We start from the raw sequence: 16,037 nt of genomic DNA, 5'->3' as shown, positions 1-16,037 counted from the left end.
GAGACAATATTGTTAACAGACTTGGAGACTGGTTTCAGTGACTAGTGGGGATGGTCCAAGTCCATTTGATTTCATCTGCTAGGAGAGGACAGGCCCGAGGTCTCCTGCATACTTACTTTACATGGTTATACAGGGAGGATCTATTTTACGAGGGGAAGGAAATGAGAGTGGAAGCATAGTGGTTATAAAACAAGAAAACCGCTGTGTTTTCTGCTCTCGTTTCAGACAAATATCTCATACTGACACTTAAATCAGTTTCACTCCCTCTCAATTGCATGTTTTTCTTTGGAATATTTCTTGTGTTTTGGATAAGTTAGTGAGATCTGAGAATACTTCGTTTTGTCTTTTTTATACTGAACAAGTTGTGCTCAAACTTCATGAGACTGCACTTGAAAAACGCCATTCTGTTGGATGGGCACTTGAGAGTTTCCTAAGCAGCCAAAAATATATTTAAAATAAGATTCTTTATAATATCTTTAATAATATTCTTTGGTAGGTCTCTTTTGATTGCATGTTTTTAGTTGTTTATAATCTTCATTGAAGTTTGAGTCACCATAAGATGCTTTCTAGTGTTAAAGGAGATAAATATTATGTATTCAATCTTCTGGTGCTTTTAAGTATTGACTAGTGGGCTTGCAGAAAATATCATAGTCCTGTTCATGATTTTTAATGGCTTATGATTAAAAATGTTTAATTATGAATGGAATGTAGTTATGAAAGAGGAAGCTTGAATTGAGTGTTCCAGTTTAGATACTTTGAAGTTTTTAAACCCATTTTCTATGTGTATTATATTTTCGACCACTGAAGGTGTGTATAAACTGTGGAATATAGCTGAAAACAAGACTGGTGACATAAAACCATGCTGTAGTCATATTTAGCTGTAGATACGGCTGGGGAAAATGTAAAATGAAGAATGAGCTTTTGTGTGTGTGACTGGTGTAACGCGAGATGTCTAGGATGTTGAAAACGGGCCATACCTGGGAAACAAAGGGTTTTCTTTATGGTATTTTCCAAGTATTGCGTTCTGACTCTCCTTTTTCGTTTTGTTTTGTTTTCAGATCTTGAGTCAGATGACTGTGCGTCCATATACATCTTTAATGTAGACCAACCATCATCCTCCGTAAATCAGCCAATTTGTATTCCTCGCCATGGATTGCAGTCTCACTCCTCTCCTCTGTCACCACCTTCAAGACTTCAGAGTCATAAGAACTATGAAGGAACTTGTGAGGTACCAGAATCCAAGTATAGCCCACTAGGTGGACCCAAACCCTTTGAGTGCCCCAGTATTCAAATCACATCCATTTCACCCAACTGTCACCAAGGAATTGAAGCCAATGAAGATGAATTGCACACAAATGGCACAGAGAATGAGTATATGGAAAGGCCTTCACGGGACCATCTCTATCTTCCTCTCGAGCCATCATACAGGGAATCATCCCTTAGTCCAAGCCCTGCCAGCAGCATTTCATCCAGAAGTTGGTTTTCAGATGCATCTTCTTGTGAATCCATTTCCCATGTTTATGATGATGTAGACTCAGAGCTAAACGAAGCAGCTGCTCGATTCACCCTTGGCTCTCCTTTGGCATCTCCTGGTGGTTCTCCGAGAGGTCCCAGTGAGGAGTCATGGCAGCAGCCTTATGGATTTGGGCATGCCTTGTCACCTAGACAGTCCCCCTGTCATTCTCCTAGATCTAGTATTACAGATGAAAATTGGCTAAGCCCTAGACCAACATCAAGGCCCTCATCAAGACCTACATCCCCCTGTGGGAAACGACGACACTCCAGTGCTGAGATTTGCTATGCTGGTTCTCTGTCTCCTCACCATTCTCCAACTCCATCACCTGGCCATTCTCCCAGAGGAAGCATAACAGAAGACACGTGGCTAAACACTTCCATCCATAATGCACAAGGCCTAAATTCCGGCCTTTCACCATTTCAGTGTTGTACAGAGACTGATATTCCTCTAAAAACAAGAAAGACCTCAGAGGATCAGACTGCCACTTTATCTGGAAAAATAGATATCTGTCCTGAAGAACAGGGTAACTTATCGTCATCCCTTGAAACTGCAGCAGATGACTGCTCTGGATCTCAGCACACCTTGAAAAAAGATCTGCCTGGAGACCAATTTCTTTCTGTTCCTTCGCACTTTACCTGGAACAAACCAAAGCCTGGTCATACTCCAATATTCCGGTAAGTGACTAGAAAGTCCTTCAGAAGGCTTCTCGCCCATTTTTCCCCTCCTGTGCCTCTTACACATATAAATGTTTTTATCTTTTGGTGCTGCATTTAGACTTCTTCAAGAAAAGTTCTTGTAGGCAAGTAGATGATATCATTAGGAAAAAGGCTGTGACACCAAATACCCACCTTTTTCTTCTTTAAAAAAGTACAATAGATGTAACATAGGATGAGTTGTGTTCAAATGAAGTTTTGTTTGCATACGTTCACGAAGCCTAGCTGAATCAAATGGCTGCAGATTTTGTGCGTGCTCTGCAGTTCCATCTAATCTGAGCAGTTAACTTTTTGGTATACCTAAAGGAACCTGAGTTACCTGATTTTATAAAGCTGTGAGACTATAAAAGAGGTGGGGAGTTTATTTGCTTTCACTTGGTTTTACTTTGCTTCTTTTGTCTCTTAGAGTTCTAGAAATAGAATAAAGAAAATAAATGTGCATGCTATACTGAAAATCACCCAGAAAGAGTTAATTTCTGGGCGGTAGCTCCAAGGATATTTTCACCATTGTGGTGCTGAGTTAACTCTTTTCCTTTGTAGTCCTGTCATGCACTAGCAGGATGATTAGTGGAGGCTCAGAAGAGGGAACTAGTTCAGTTGGGGGAAAAATTCACCCTCCTTCCCACTCTGTTACGTTTTAGATGGAGCGGTCCTGTGATCTCTCCAAGGATATAGCTTCTGGAATCACTTTGCCAGCACAGCGCAGCAGGTGGAGCAGAAATGAGAACTCTGTAAGCAGCATTGCTGCTGAACAGACGGACACTGGGATTCCTCAGCTGCAGTTATCCATTTGTGCCCCAAACCTTCTTCTTGCTCTGCTAGCTTTTACAAAGAAGGGGTAGGGAGGTACTTGGAGGTGAAGCTGCAGATGTTTTTTGTGTGGATGTCTTGTAAGCAAGCTACATTAGATTAATATCTGCAAAGCACAATTATCCATACAAAAGCCATATTTTAGGTTTAAATGTCAGTGCTTCCATGCCAGTCTGTACTGATTTTAAAATAACTTTGATTAAAATAGTATCATTCTGTCCACAGGCAATGCTTAAGATTTACTCCTCAAGGATGCAGTGGATGAAGCAATTCCTCTTAGAGTGGGGGGCAAGATAGGGTGGGATTTTCCACATACATACTTGATTTTGAAATAGGCAAAGTTTAAATCCTGAAAGTTACAGATAAAACAGTGTTCTTCTCATTGCAAGGTTGTCTTTGCACAGCACTTATTTTCACACTCTGTATTTTTAATTTTAGAAAGAATGGCTTAGAAACTATTCCTGGCTTTAGTATTTTCCTCCCCACTACCACCTCCTCCCAAAAAGTAAGTGAAGCAAGATAAAGAAAGAAATGTTTCTGACCACTCTTCAGAGGTGCTCTATAGGAGAAATGATTTCCTGGCTCCTGGAGTTTTGAATTCTTAGCAGAAAACTCAAAATAACTGTTGCCCCGTAAGCCGAGCTTACTGCAGAGGTGTTCTTTGCAGGGACCTCCCTCAAAGCACAGCTTGCTGAAACGTGGCCACTGGCTTTAATGGCAACATGTGAGTTTTTATGTAATTCCCCTTGCTAATGGCTTTTCCCAAATTCAGACACCATTCTCGCATCATTTTAACATTTTGATGTGTTATTTCCCGATGGCTTGTCAGATGAACAAGCCAATGGAGCAGATGTTTTAGAGTACCTGTTCTCATTCTCCGCTGGGTACATGACTTTCTCAGGGATGTCCGTCCTGTGGGATTTCGAAGCACTCTTCTTTTAAAGATTGCTAGAGCTGATCCTTCCCAAGTAACGCAGCAAATTCAGCTGTAGCTTCTATATTGAGTACCTGAGGAGGAAGTAACGAACACAAATGGCTGAAACAGAAACCAGTACTGCCAGGGTACAGTGAAACGGCCTTAAAACAAGTGAAGATAAGTGAATTATAGCTTTAAGAGCTTCCCAAGGGTAACTTCGGATGGGTAGTGTCAAACAGACTTCAGTGTCCATCTGAGTTCAGCTTGACAGTTGAACATACTGGGTGTCGACAGATCAGTGTCACACAAAAGGCTCATTTTTATTAATGCAATACTTCTGTTAATTTTAAAACTAAGTTTTATATAAATTATTCAGAAGTTCTCAACTCATTCAGCCATTTTGTCATTTTTGCGTGGTTGTATAACCACAGGTGTAAATTTCTCCGCTCCTCAGAAAGGTATTGATTTTATTGAATAGAAGTACTTTTTTCTTCCTTTATATCCTTCCACATAACCGTTTATGAAGTTTAACGGTCAAGATGCGAGCTGCTAGCTGGAAAGTTCTGTTCTACCAGATCTGAAACTGCTGTGCTGACAGTTACGTTCAGTGTCTCGAAGGGTTTGTAAATTCTGTTGCGCTCTGCTCATCTGTTAAACACGGGTGTTCAGCCTGTCACTAGAACGTTTCATTCTAACTAAAACAGTGAGAACTATTTTTGTTAATTGTGTACTTTGGAACTGGGTTATAGCTTTCCTACCCTGGCAGTTTTGTTAGCTCGCAGTCCCGCGTGGTTCCTAGAAGGTGAGCACTAATGAAGGTAAAGCCATATGAACATACAGGCATGTGGCAAGATGGGCTGCGCTTCTTTTGCGGGATGACCCAAATTGTTGCAAAAAGAGATACCCAGTTACACCTGCTTCCTCCTGTGTTGGGGACAATCCAGCAGAACTGAATAAAAACTGATTTTAATGTTTTCATTAAGAAGTAATTTTTTTTTTTAATGTCAGAATTTATTTAGAACCTGGCACTGAGGAACATCTCTAAATATAAACCGGACAAACATGCAGAAGACAGTAAAGACTACACCTATTCACAAGTAAACTAAGTAAAACTACTGAGCTGTATACATTTGCTGCCAAAAATGTAGTGTGACTATTGAATTAGTGGAAATGGCTGCATTGGCAGCTGTGTCCTCAGTGAAGTGTTGAATTACTATAGCAGCTATAGCCTGTTCCACGGGTGCTAGGAGACTATGCATCTGAAGTATGTTAAAACATCTCATTCTGTCATACAATATTTTATAATTTTGATGCTTATAAAGTAGGGAAGCTAACTTTACTCTTATATTTTATGAATAGAAGTGAAAGGCAAGAAGATCCATTGTTTCTTATGCAGTTTATGACAGCGACCAAAAGTGAGCCCCTCAGTTGTCATAGATATTAATTATTATATATATCTATATTGCATATTATATATAGTAATATATTAATTGTAATATAAATTACAATATCTATTACAGCTAATGGGCTTTTAAAATGTCTCGATTGTGTTCTCAAGTACAAAGTGGTGCATGAATTAAACTAGAATATTGATTCCAAGCACATGAAGTGACTCTGCCAAGCGCGTACACTCAGCAGTGAGCGGAGCCCTGGTACAAGTGGGGATGAGGTACCCACATGTGACATGGCGGGAAGCGTGCAGACAGCACCTTCTTCCCTGAGTGCTATCTAAAGTTGGGTAAACCTGTAATTAGTTTATCTGCCACGTCCTGACCATGTTTTCCCTCTTCTTTTTGAGTTCAGCAAATGTGCAATACTTAACAAAACTTAAAAACAGGTAACATGCTTTTGAGCATTTCAGTCATATTTCAGATGCTATCCAAACCATTTTGTTAGACGGTAGCTTGTTTTTTGGTCACGGAAACCCATAATCTACCAGTGTGTAGCATATGAAAACTGTATATTTGTTATGTGCCCCCAGTCACGTTTCTGCTTCCGTGTCAAGGACAAGTCTAGCCAAGTGACGATGGACAGAACCAACGCGGCCTTGCTGTCACACAGGCGCAAAGGAACGAGGCAGTGGAGGTGTCTGGTGATGTCAGTACCCAGGTGCCTCGGCAGACGAGCACTCTGCCAATGGCAGAATAAATCGGTCATTTGACAGAACATTCAGCAGTGAAGTTATTTGATAATTTTATTTACTACACTGCTGTTCTCGTTACTGTGATGTAAGAGGCCTCTTTCTTCTGCCCGCAGCCTCCCCAGGGTGACACATAAGAAATGGCTGTACCCGTGTCTCAGGTTTCCCTGCCCTCCACTTGGGACATCCCTTTCCTTTGGGGATCTTAACGTAGTGATAGTACAACTGCCATCGCCATTTGATTATTACCCCAACATTTTATGAAGATGCTGATTTTATGACTTTCTTGTACATTTGGTGCTAGAGCTTGACTTTTACTCTCAGAAAAAGTTCAAGTTTTCTTTCACTAAATCTCTTTAAAACACCTGTTTCCAGGCTTTTGCATAAAGTTATTTCAGATCCTTTTACTAATTGGATTCTCTTTCACTCTTTTTCCACATTCTGTATAGGCTGTTGGAAGGGAAACACAGATGCTTCAAGTTCACTTTCTTATTTAGATAGCCTATATCAGCCTAGGTTATAAATAGCCTAGAAGAATACCAGAGAAGATGCTTCTCCCTAGATTCTATTCCTATTCCGTTATCTAAATTTGATCCGCTTGCTCACAGGGAGGCACCATCTGGCAGGGGTTAGTATGCTTATGGGAATCACCTTCAGTGCACCCCACGTCCTTGAAACTTTGTGGAATTTACCTTTAGTAGGTACTTATGAAACTATGTAATATGGGGAAGCTCTTCAAGACTGATGTATTCCATTAAGATTTTCTGGTTTAAGTTCCGACTGCGGTGTCACACGTTTAATGTAGAGCTCTGGGAAGCGACAGGATACCAAGTGGTTTCTTTGTTCCAGTGGTGATGAACAAACAGGCTTTGACAGATATACTTAGAGCTCAGGAACCTCTCCAGTGATGGACACTTAATTGCAGGTAAAACACTCCCCAATTTCCGTTATCTGGCAGTTACTGTAGGAAGCTGGGATTGCTGACACTGTTGCTCACTCTCACGAAAAATAGTTTAAATATATTGGTAGATGGTCAAATACTTGGAAAAGGTGCCTCTCTTAGAAGTCTGAGGAGAGGAACAGAATTATGTTCTATTTTTAACATAACTATTGGGACTTTGATCTTAATTTTAAGAAGAATACATTTTCCAATAGAGTGGACTACAGGCAAACTTAGTCTGCTAAGTAATTATCTTATTTTGAGAAATAGAAATAACACCAGCTATGCTATGTTAGCAAAACTTTGAAGTGAAAATATTTGCAAATTCCTACTTTGAAGATAAGGACCCACTTAAGTGAGACAAGCAAGAGAACTTTGAACCTCTTAGCTTTTTAATAAGCTGGGCTATTGCTGTAACGCTTACACACACCCCATTAATGAAGCCAGAGAAGCTCAGGTAGTGTTCAGGGTGGGACCGTTGTGCTGTACGTGTGATTCGGCTCTCTGCTGTGTTCTGAAATGACAATAGAGATTTGGCTCGGCAGCGTGCCGCCTGGGTGCTCTGAAAGCGCAGTTCCGTGTGGCTCTGCTAGCAGTAGAACAGTGATACTTTGAATAGAAACAGTATTTGAAAAGTCTGTTAAGTCATTGTGGCAACTGGAACGGCCCCACAATTCTTTACTCCAAAATTACTCCACCAGGGAAGATGTTGCTTTGTTCTAGGTGGCGAAGGGCAACCACAGCAGTATCCTGGCTCTCCAGAACTCTTGAAAAGAGCTGTAGTATTGGCTCCTGGTTACTGTTGGAGATTCTCAGGGGTCTGCTGTGTTGCAACACTGACTTGTCACAGGATATACTGTTGGTTCCTCTCTGCAAAAACCAGGGATTAGGAGAAGATGTGGAATATCCATTGCGCGGTCAGTGAGCTTTCCCTTTTGATGTGTCGGGAGGAGTTGTAAGTGGAAAATGTTATTTTTAGTGCAACTAGGAAACAATAAAAAAATCCCTCTAGGAGATCTGTGAATCTCAACCAATGAAAAGAAGTAAAAACTCTCACGAGCATCTTGAGATCCTAGTGGGTATCTCTGAAAGGTTACTGTCAGAATTGGTGTCTACAAAGAGGCAGGAACACGTTCATACAGAGTGCCTAAAACGAGTTCTTGTATCAGTTCCACCTATGTTCTAAGCAAGGGATCCAGGAGATCATTAGGCTGAAACGGAGCTAATTGCACATGTGCTTCAGCTGAGGCACCAGTTGGCAGTTTGTCTGCACAGAGCCCCAGGAGTTTGTCCAATGGATTGCCCAGGAAGAATGCTACAAATGGAAGGTCACCGGTTTAAGTTTTTTACTGGATGTTCTCCTGGGCTTTGCTCTTCCTCTGTCCCATAGGCACTGCAGTGGGGCCAGTCAGATGCCAGCAGGCACCGTTCCTGCCTGTGCGAGGGCCGCAGCCACCCCGCGGCCCCCCGGACCCCCCGGCCTCCCGCGGCCCCCCGCACCCCGCACCCCGCGGCCCCCCGCGGCCCCCCGCACCCCGCGGCCCCCCGCGGCCCCCCGTGGCCCCGCGGCCCCCCGCGGCCCCCCGCGGCCCCCCGCACCCCGCGGCCCCCCGCACCCCGCGGCCCCCTGCGGCCCCCCGCACCCCGCAGCCCCCCGCGGCCCCCCGCACCCCGGACCCCCCGGCCCCCCGCACCCCGCGGCCCCCTGCGGCCCCCCGCACCCCGCAGCCCCCCGCGGCCCCCCGCACCCCGCGGCCCCCGCACCCCGCAGCCCCCCGCGGCCCCCCGCACCCCGCGGCCCCCCGCGGCCCCCCGCACCCCGCGGCCCCCGCACCCCGCGGCCCGTGGCCCCCCGCAGCCCCCCGCGGCCCCCCGCACCCCGCAGCCCCCCGCGGCCCCCCGCACCCCGCGGCTCGCAGCACTGAGGCCCACATGTGCATAGACTTGGCTGTCCTTATGCTTGGACATTACGTATTTTTCTCATCAGTTTGTGCAGCCTGGATCATTTTGGTTTTTAGAAATAACGGTTGCAGAGGAAGAAGGTATCTGCTGTTGATATTGATAATATTATCACTGACATAATTTTAAACGCATTGGCTTCTGCTGAGAATGCCACTGAGGGTTTCCTTCTTTACTTCTGAGTTTCCTTTAATAGCTGCTGTTCTCTGAAGCCTGTAATCTTGATGTGATAGGAGCATGAGCTTTTGGAAGCTTGCATTAATCAGCTTATAAAACTGTCTTGGTATTACTGGAAGAACTTTTGTAGGTTTACAGATTGGCGCTGTTTCAACAACATGCTAATATTTGATTTAATGAAAGTTTTAGAATGACTGTCAGTCATTATTTCTATTTCCTGATGTGATTTGGTGCTTTACTAGTAGGTTACTGCATTGTTAATAAGGTTTCTACTCATGTAAAGAAAACAAAAAATTAGAGAAACTTGTGTAAAAGACTAAGTCACAAGCTATTGCAACAATAATTTGGTGATGAGTTTGGTTAGAATTTTGTAATGAAACATGCAGAAGTGTCTACAAATGTTTTCCTCCCCCATCAAGTCTGAAAAGTGAGGGGGTTTAAATAACAGAGGTTCTTATTTCTTTTAATCTTTCGATCTAAAATTACTTGGGAAAAAACAAACCAACAAACCAACCAGACCAGCAGAGCCAGCGGCTGCTCGGACGCTGCGAGTGCAACGTCAGACGGCTCTGTCAGTAACACCAGTGCTGCCGTGCTCTGTGTCGGCTGGGGAGACAAAAATCTTTTCCTAACACCAAATTTTTGCTCGTTTCTGAATGCTGAGCTGCTTATTCTTAAACATGTTCCAGTTATTTTAACAGTAATGCAGCTCTAAAGTTTGAACTTGTGTAAGTTCCAAACCATCAGAGATCATTGCGGTTCAGTGCAGTTTACAACTAATAAAAGAACTGGAGGGTTCAAAGTCTGGCTGTTGTGCTGCTGGTCCTCACCCGTGGTCTGCGCTGAACAATGTCTCCTTGAGAACAGATCCTTAGCTGCCTTAAAGCGAGCAGCATCAGGCTTAGCTCCCATATCCAGCATCTGGTACAAAAATAGCATTGCTTCATATTTAAAGTGTTAAAAATATATGAAACTTGTTACCTCTTGCCCTCCCAAATGCTGACATGATTCTTCTCATTTGATTTTTTTTTTCTGCATAGTATAAAAAACCCCAAGAGTTTGTAGACTGCATTCTGCTATTTTAAACACGTATGTAGTATCCAGGCCTGTGGGTTCGCGTGACTTTGGGAGGGTGACAGTGCTGCTGGGAAGTTGCTGCTCCGCCTCCCTCCCACTAGTTCTTTTTGAGAAGCTGTATAGACAACTGGGACTCTGGTAAATTAAAAGGATTCAAATATTTACCTTTCGGAATGAAATAAAGTTAGATCAATGATCCAGTTCAATGTGTAGCTCTACAGCATCTCCCTCAAAAAGCAGTGCAAGGGTGATGCGGAGCAGGAGCAGATGGAGCTGACGTCCTCCGGCAGAAAGGTGCATGGCAGCGCGCTGCGGCTTGGGGTGCACTGCAGCCGGGCAGGCGCGGGCGGCGGGGCTTGGGAAGAGCACTGAGAGGGACAAGTGGTGGTGGTGCCCAGCACCGAACTGCAGAGGGAAGCCGCTGTAACTCTCTAGCCCGCTCCAGTTTGCTGCAGCACAGCCTCAAAGGCTATGGCATTTATTTGGAGAACTGCATTTGGAAAGTTTTCCAATTTTTTGGATGTTTTAGGCATCTGCACATGCGTTGTGTGTTTGCTTGCTCTCTCACGCTGACATTTTCTATTTGTTTTCAAAGAATGACAAAACCTTGAAACTTGGTTACTTTCCTGTCTCCATGTTTGTTCTAGTATTCCAAATATTTTTTAAGAGATAATGGGAGTCTGATGCAGCTCGTGCCACATTTTTGTTATTCATTGCAGGAGTAACCCTCTCTTGAGGCACACACTGTATGGAGGGCGGTCACAAGCAGCAAATAGCTTTTCTTGACTGAGTTTGTTATTAAACTTTCAGTAATACCTTGCAGAAAATGGCTTATCGTCCGTGGACTGTGTGTCATATCAAGTTCTCTGAGGAACTGTATCTGTTCACTGTGTAGAACACCTATTTTGACATAGAATATTTGGTTATATGGGGGGGGGAGAGGTTTCCAGAAATACTAAAGAAAAATTTCTTGTATGCTACATTTCTTTTTAAACTCTCTCTAGTATCTTCTAATCCTGACGTTTTCTTTCCTTTTTCAGACTGAAGACTTGAGTCCTCCTTCAGTAGCTATAGAAGTGAATGGCAGGGTCTAGCTGATGGCCAATAGTAGCAGCAGGCGGTACGGCTTGGCCCGGGGACGTGTCTGGAAGGACTGGGCTTGTGCTGCGTTCCTGGCAGTTCTGTTGCCGACAGCACCAGTCCTGTGCTGTCCAGTAAATGCTGCTGCTGTGGAAGGACCAGCCATCAGACCTCCCTCCGGGGGAGAGAGAGTCTGTTGTACACTGAATGCTTGTGCAGAGGATTGACTGCGCACATTTCTTCCTTTCATTGAGAAGAAAGGGAAGTACTCTTGTTCCTACCATTGCTCTCAGAAAGGTGCTTCAGGAGATCAGTTACGACGTCGGCTGTCTCCTGAAGCGCACAGTAGAGGTTCTCCACGAACCAGCAGGTCAACAGGCGCGCAGGTGGTCGTTCTGCAGGAGGCCAGCCAGCAGTGTCGTTTCTCCTCTTTCCGTGCTCTAGTGGCAGTGACTTGTGTAGGGAATGGCAGACGTGTGGTACTGCAGGCTGAGCCCAAGTCCGTCCAGATACTTGCCAAAGACAGAGTTTTCTTTTCTTCTTTGTTCAGGCCAAACATTATCTTCCTCTCAACTGTGGGTATGTTCTATAGGTCTTAGCTACATTCTCCAGAAGGTATAATTTATCTTTCTTGGACCTGTGGCTGTTCATGTTTGGGGAAATCTGCGTGGCTTTGGAATGGTGGTGGGGTTTTTCCTGACTTCCTGTAGAGCAAGGCAGTACAAAACTATTTTAATAGAAGCTTATTGTTATTGGAAATGTTCTTGTTTGGTGCACAGTGCTATAAATGTGCACTTTTAAATGTTCATAAATTAATTTGCTCTACCAGGTAATTACTGACTTGAATCTGACTGTTTATCTTATTAGAATGATAAGTCTATAAATTATGCAGGTGAAAGGGTAGGTATGGAAACACTGGTGATATCATGTGGTTTATTTCCCTTTGCGGTTCTTCCATATTAATTCTTTTCTTCTATTAATTGCATTTTGTTCTGTCTTTCCTGGAGTGACTTTGATAGTGTGTGTAAGGGCATATATGATCTGTGGACAAGCTAAGCATGTACTTTTTATCTGTTGCAGTAAGTCTTTATGCTTATATACGACTACTAGCTTTAAAATTCTGGATCCTCATACAGTGTTCATTTTAATGATAGCTGACGAAGTGCAGTGCTTCCTGATCTTACACAAAGACAACAAGCGGGAAGATAATAATGCAGCAAGTTAAAAGTTAAAGACTTACAGATTGAATTTGGACTGTTGCCTCTAAACAACATTTGAATTTGCTTGCTGATATACTTGAGGATAAAAAATACACAAAGGCAATATAGAACAGCAATGTTAGTGTGGGGCAGGGAGGTCATACTGTACATTTCTTTTAATCAAGTGTTTGAAGGAAGAAATTGCACCGTAACAACCCCCAAAATAAATACTTAATTGAAGATTTTAATGCACCGGGAACATTTTGGAATTTTCAAGTAACAGTGTTTAGGCTCATAGCTATTCTTACTTGGTCAGCATTTGTCTGTCTGCAGTTCACAGTGAAACTCCTGTGTGTGTGTCCAAATGACACAGTTCGTTTAACCCCAGCGTGCTCCTCTGATTGCAGCACATCTTCATTGCCGCCGCTTGACTGGCCTCTACCAAGTCACTACGGGCAGTGCGAACTGAAAATAGAAGTGCAGCCGAAAACTCATCACAGAGCTCACTACGAAACAGAAGGAAGCAGAGGAGCAGTAAAAGCATCTACTGGAGGACACCCTGTAGTGAAGGTAGGAAGCCTGGATTTCTGGAATAGAAGATCATTTTATTAACTATTAATGCAATTAATGCTGTTTACAATGCTGTACCTTGTGTGACTCTTACTGTCGTTCCTGGGTAAGATTTTCTCCCTTAAATATATCCTGTTCTATACAAAAGTTAGTTTCAGATGGTTAAAAATGTACAGTTTGCTACAGTTGCAATGCCTGTCACAATTTGATGCTGTAGGCACTTTTACGCTTGTGAACGGATTCACGATGCAACAGCGTATTACTTAATGTATTCAACATGAACTTCAAGGAGGAAGTTGTGTGCATGGGGGCAGGTAGGAGATGTCAAAACAATAGATTAGCTGGAGCTATACTGAAATATGATATAGCTTCATTTGAATCAGAGATTATCTTTATTGTGGTGTTGAGACAGCTTCTGAACACTATAAATGTTTCTTGTTTGTGGATTTGTTAGGTTATTTCTGTGAAAATGGTACTCAGAAATTCTGTTAACTTTCACTTAAATGTCTGGAGTAAATTAAACTTGCCTCTTCTCTTTCTTCAGCAAGAACCAAAGGTTATTACTAAAAGTTTAATGGTAGCTATCGCCTTTAAAAGTAAGGCATCACCTAGTTTCGTTAGAATAGAACTGGTTATCTGTAAGGGCAAGTAAGACTTGTTTCTTGCTTTCTTTTTTTTGACATCATTTTCATTGTCTTGGCAGAGTCGTGCAAGCTTTCCTGTCTCTTAGAACCATGTGATGAGTCAAGAAAATGCAGTAGTACAGGCAGCAGTCCTTGTCAGGGTAACAGAGGGGGTGATACAGGGTCTGATTCGATAACTGGTACCGGCCCATAACAGCTGGCTTCTTTAGCTAATTCTAAATATTCCAAATGCTGGTGGCATCTAAAGCGTATTATTTAACTACTTTGCAAACACCAGCCAATTACTGTTGAGCTCAGAATTAAATGTAAGGTCCTGGTAAATTGGACTTGGATTTCTTATGAAAGCTTTTGTTTCTTTTGGAGGGCAAGATGTGTGGGTTTGGTATTGCGGTGAGGATGTCTTGATGTATCAGTTCACACGGCCCTGAGTGAAAGCAATGGCTTTTATTTACTTCAGTCTTGCTTAATGGTCTTTATGGTAATCCCAAGCCAGGCTCAGATAAAATTTAACTGTCCATTTATAAGTCAAATCAGACAAAATTATACAATCTTCATAGGACAAATAGGGAAAAAAAAATCTGATTACATTAAGGCTACAGCAGGGTTTGTCTTTTCCCCCAAATGCAGGATATTTCTTGTTCTTTTCCAGCAAAATGGCAGTCATGGTTTCAGTTCTTCATCTTTCACTATGTATTTGATGCATTTATCTTATTCCAATGGTTGGAAGTAACTTATTACAATTTGAGACCAGATGCAAAGTGTTCGTAGGACTGGCATAATCAGTCCCCGTTCTTTCTCCTACTCATATTGTAGTATAAACATGTTACTGCTCTTTCTCCTTATAGTTTATTCCTCCTTTCTGACAAGCAAATTCTGTCATGCTTTGTAATTACCCCAGTTTTGGAACAGCTCTAATGTTACACCTGTACAAATAAAAATGTACCGGCAGAATTTAAATGTCTTGGGCTATCATCTGCTCTTTTTCCCTTGCCTAAGCAATCTCCTCTCTCCAAGTTATTCATCTGATGAATTTCTTCTGTCAGCCTGGCTCCTACTTGTATTCTTTGGGCTACTTATCAAACTCTGCTGCTTCTCTGATAGCTTACCCTTGAACTTTTTCATTCCTTTCCTTTCCTTTTACTCCTCGACTCCTGCCAATAAGGGCTGGTTATCTGCAACCTGTTTTCTTTCTTGGATGTTTTTCCTAACCCTGCCATTTCCATTCTTAATCTGAGCTCTTCATCCATCTTCTGTGTTCCCTACCAAGTTGTTCAATGTTGTCCTTCCCGTCACAACACCACGGCCTAACCAGCTCACCATTCTCCTATAGCCAGACCTACTAGATTTCTTAGCACAGTAGGGGCAAGGGTCAAGTGCTTATCAGGGCAGTTTATGCTGCAAACTGGAGAAAACCGGGGATTTCTGGAACCTGCAAGGGAGCCGCGCACGTTTCGTCGTGTGTTGCTGTAGTCAGTGGAGCAGCACACACAACTGGCATCTGCCAAGGTGCTGGCGCTGGAATTAAACACATTCACGATGACGAGACCTTGAGCGGTGTTTAGCTAAGTCTCTCCTGAGCCTTCATGAACTGCATTCAATTTAGGGGTTTTTCTGCCCCTGGGTGCTTGTACCTTGCTCTAATACTTGCATTAAAGGAATTTGTTTTGCTGATGTTTATAAGATGTGACAAATATATGTAGGCTTCCTTTTGCTTACAGAACTAGATGCTTCTAAGCTGAAGTGCTAGATGCAAGCTAGAAAAAACAGATCTGGAATCCGTGACTTACACCGATGATTTTAAAAGCTATTTATTTGCTATGACAAGAATGCTGGTTTAGAAGTGGAGATAGTACTTACATGTCTGACAGTCTCATGCTCAAACACATGGATTGTACTATGCCTCTCTAAATTAAATTGAATACAAATGTAAATCAATATTCTGTTTTGCAGTTTGGTCTCTTCCAGCTGGATTAGGAATTAATTGTGCTTGATGGGAGAGAGGAAGTTGTTATGAAACAAAACATTGATCTGTGTTAACTTTCTTCTTACTTCTGGGAAGAACAGTATGCTAAGGGCCAAGTTTGGTGAAAGGTAAATACTAAATAGCTGTGAGCAGACGAAAATTATTTGTTTACATATAAAAGTGAAATATTTTTCAGCATTTCCAGAACCTTATTACACAAACCCAGTCGATGATATGCTTTGCTACTTGTTTCTGACATAGTTTTTCTTTTTGGTGCTCCTAGCTTCATGGCAGCCACTTCCATGTGTGTGGCCATGGCAGTAAAGTACTCAG

The 16,037-nt window shown here is 42.7% G+C and overlaps 1 protein-coding gene across 2 annotated transcripts in view; it reads left to right on the top strand.

Annotated features, from left to right (window-relative positions):
- Nucleotides 1-16,037, top strand: part of NFATC3 (nuclear factor of activated T cells 3) — a 70,345-nt gene that overhangs the window by 17,355 nt on the left and 36,953 nt on the right. For both annotated transcript variants that reach the window (XM_082062488.1, XM_082062487.1), the window contains exons 2-3: nucleotides 1,059-2,190; nucleotides 12,935-13,097. In XM_082062488.1, coding sequence (XP_081918614.1) covers nucleotides 1,059-2,190; nucleotides 12,935-13,097 — 1,295 coding nt within the window. The remainder of the gene's footprint in view (nucleotides 1-1,058; nucleotides 2,191-12,934; nucleotides 13,098-16,037) is intronic.

The sequence above is a fragment of the Streptopelia decaocto genome (genome assembly GCF_964273445.1).
Source record: "Streptopelia decaocto genome assembly, chromosome: 11".
Taxonomy (NCBI): Eukaryota; Metazoa; Chordata; class Aves; order Columbiformes; family Columbidae; genus Streptopelia; species Streptopelia decaocto.
The sequence above is the reverse complement of the archived record's forward strand: the minus strand, read 5'-3'. Positions and strand labels throughout refer to the sequence as shown.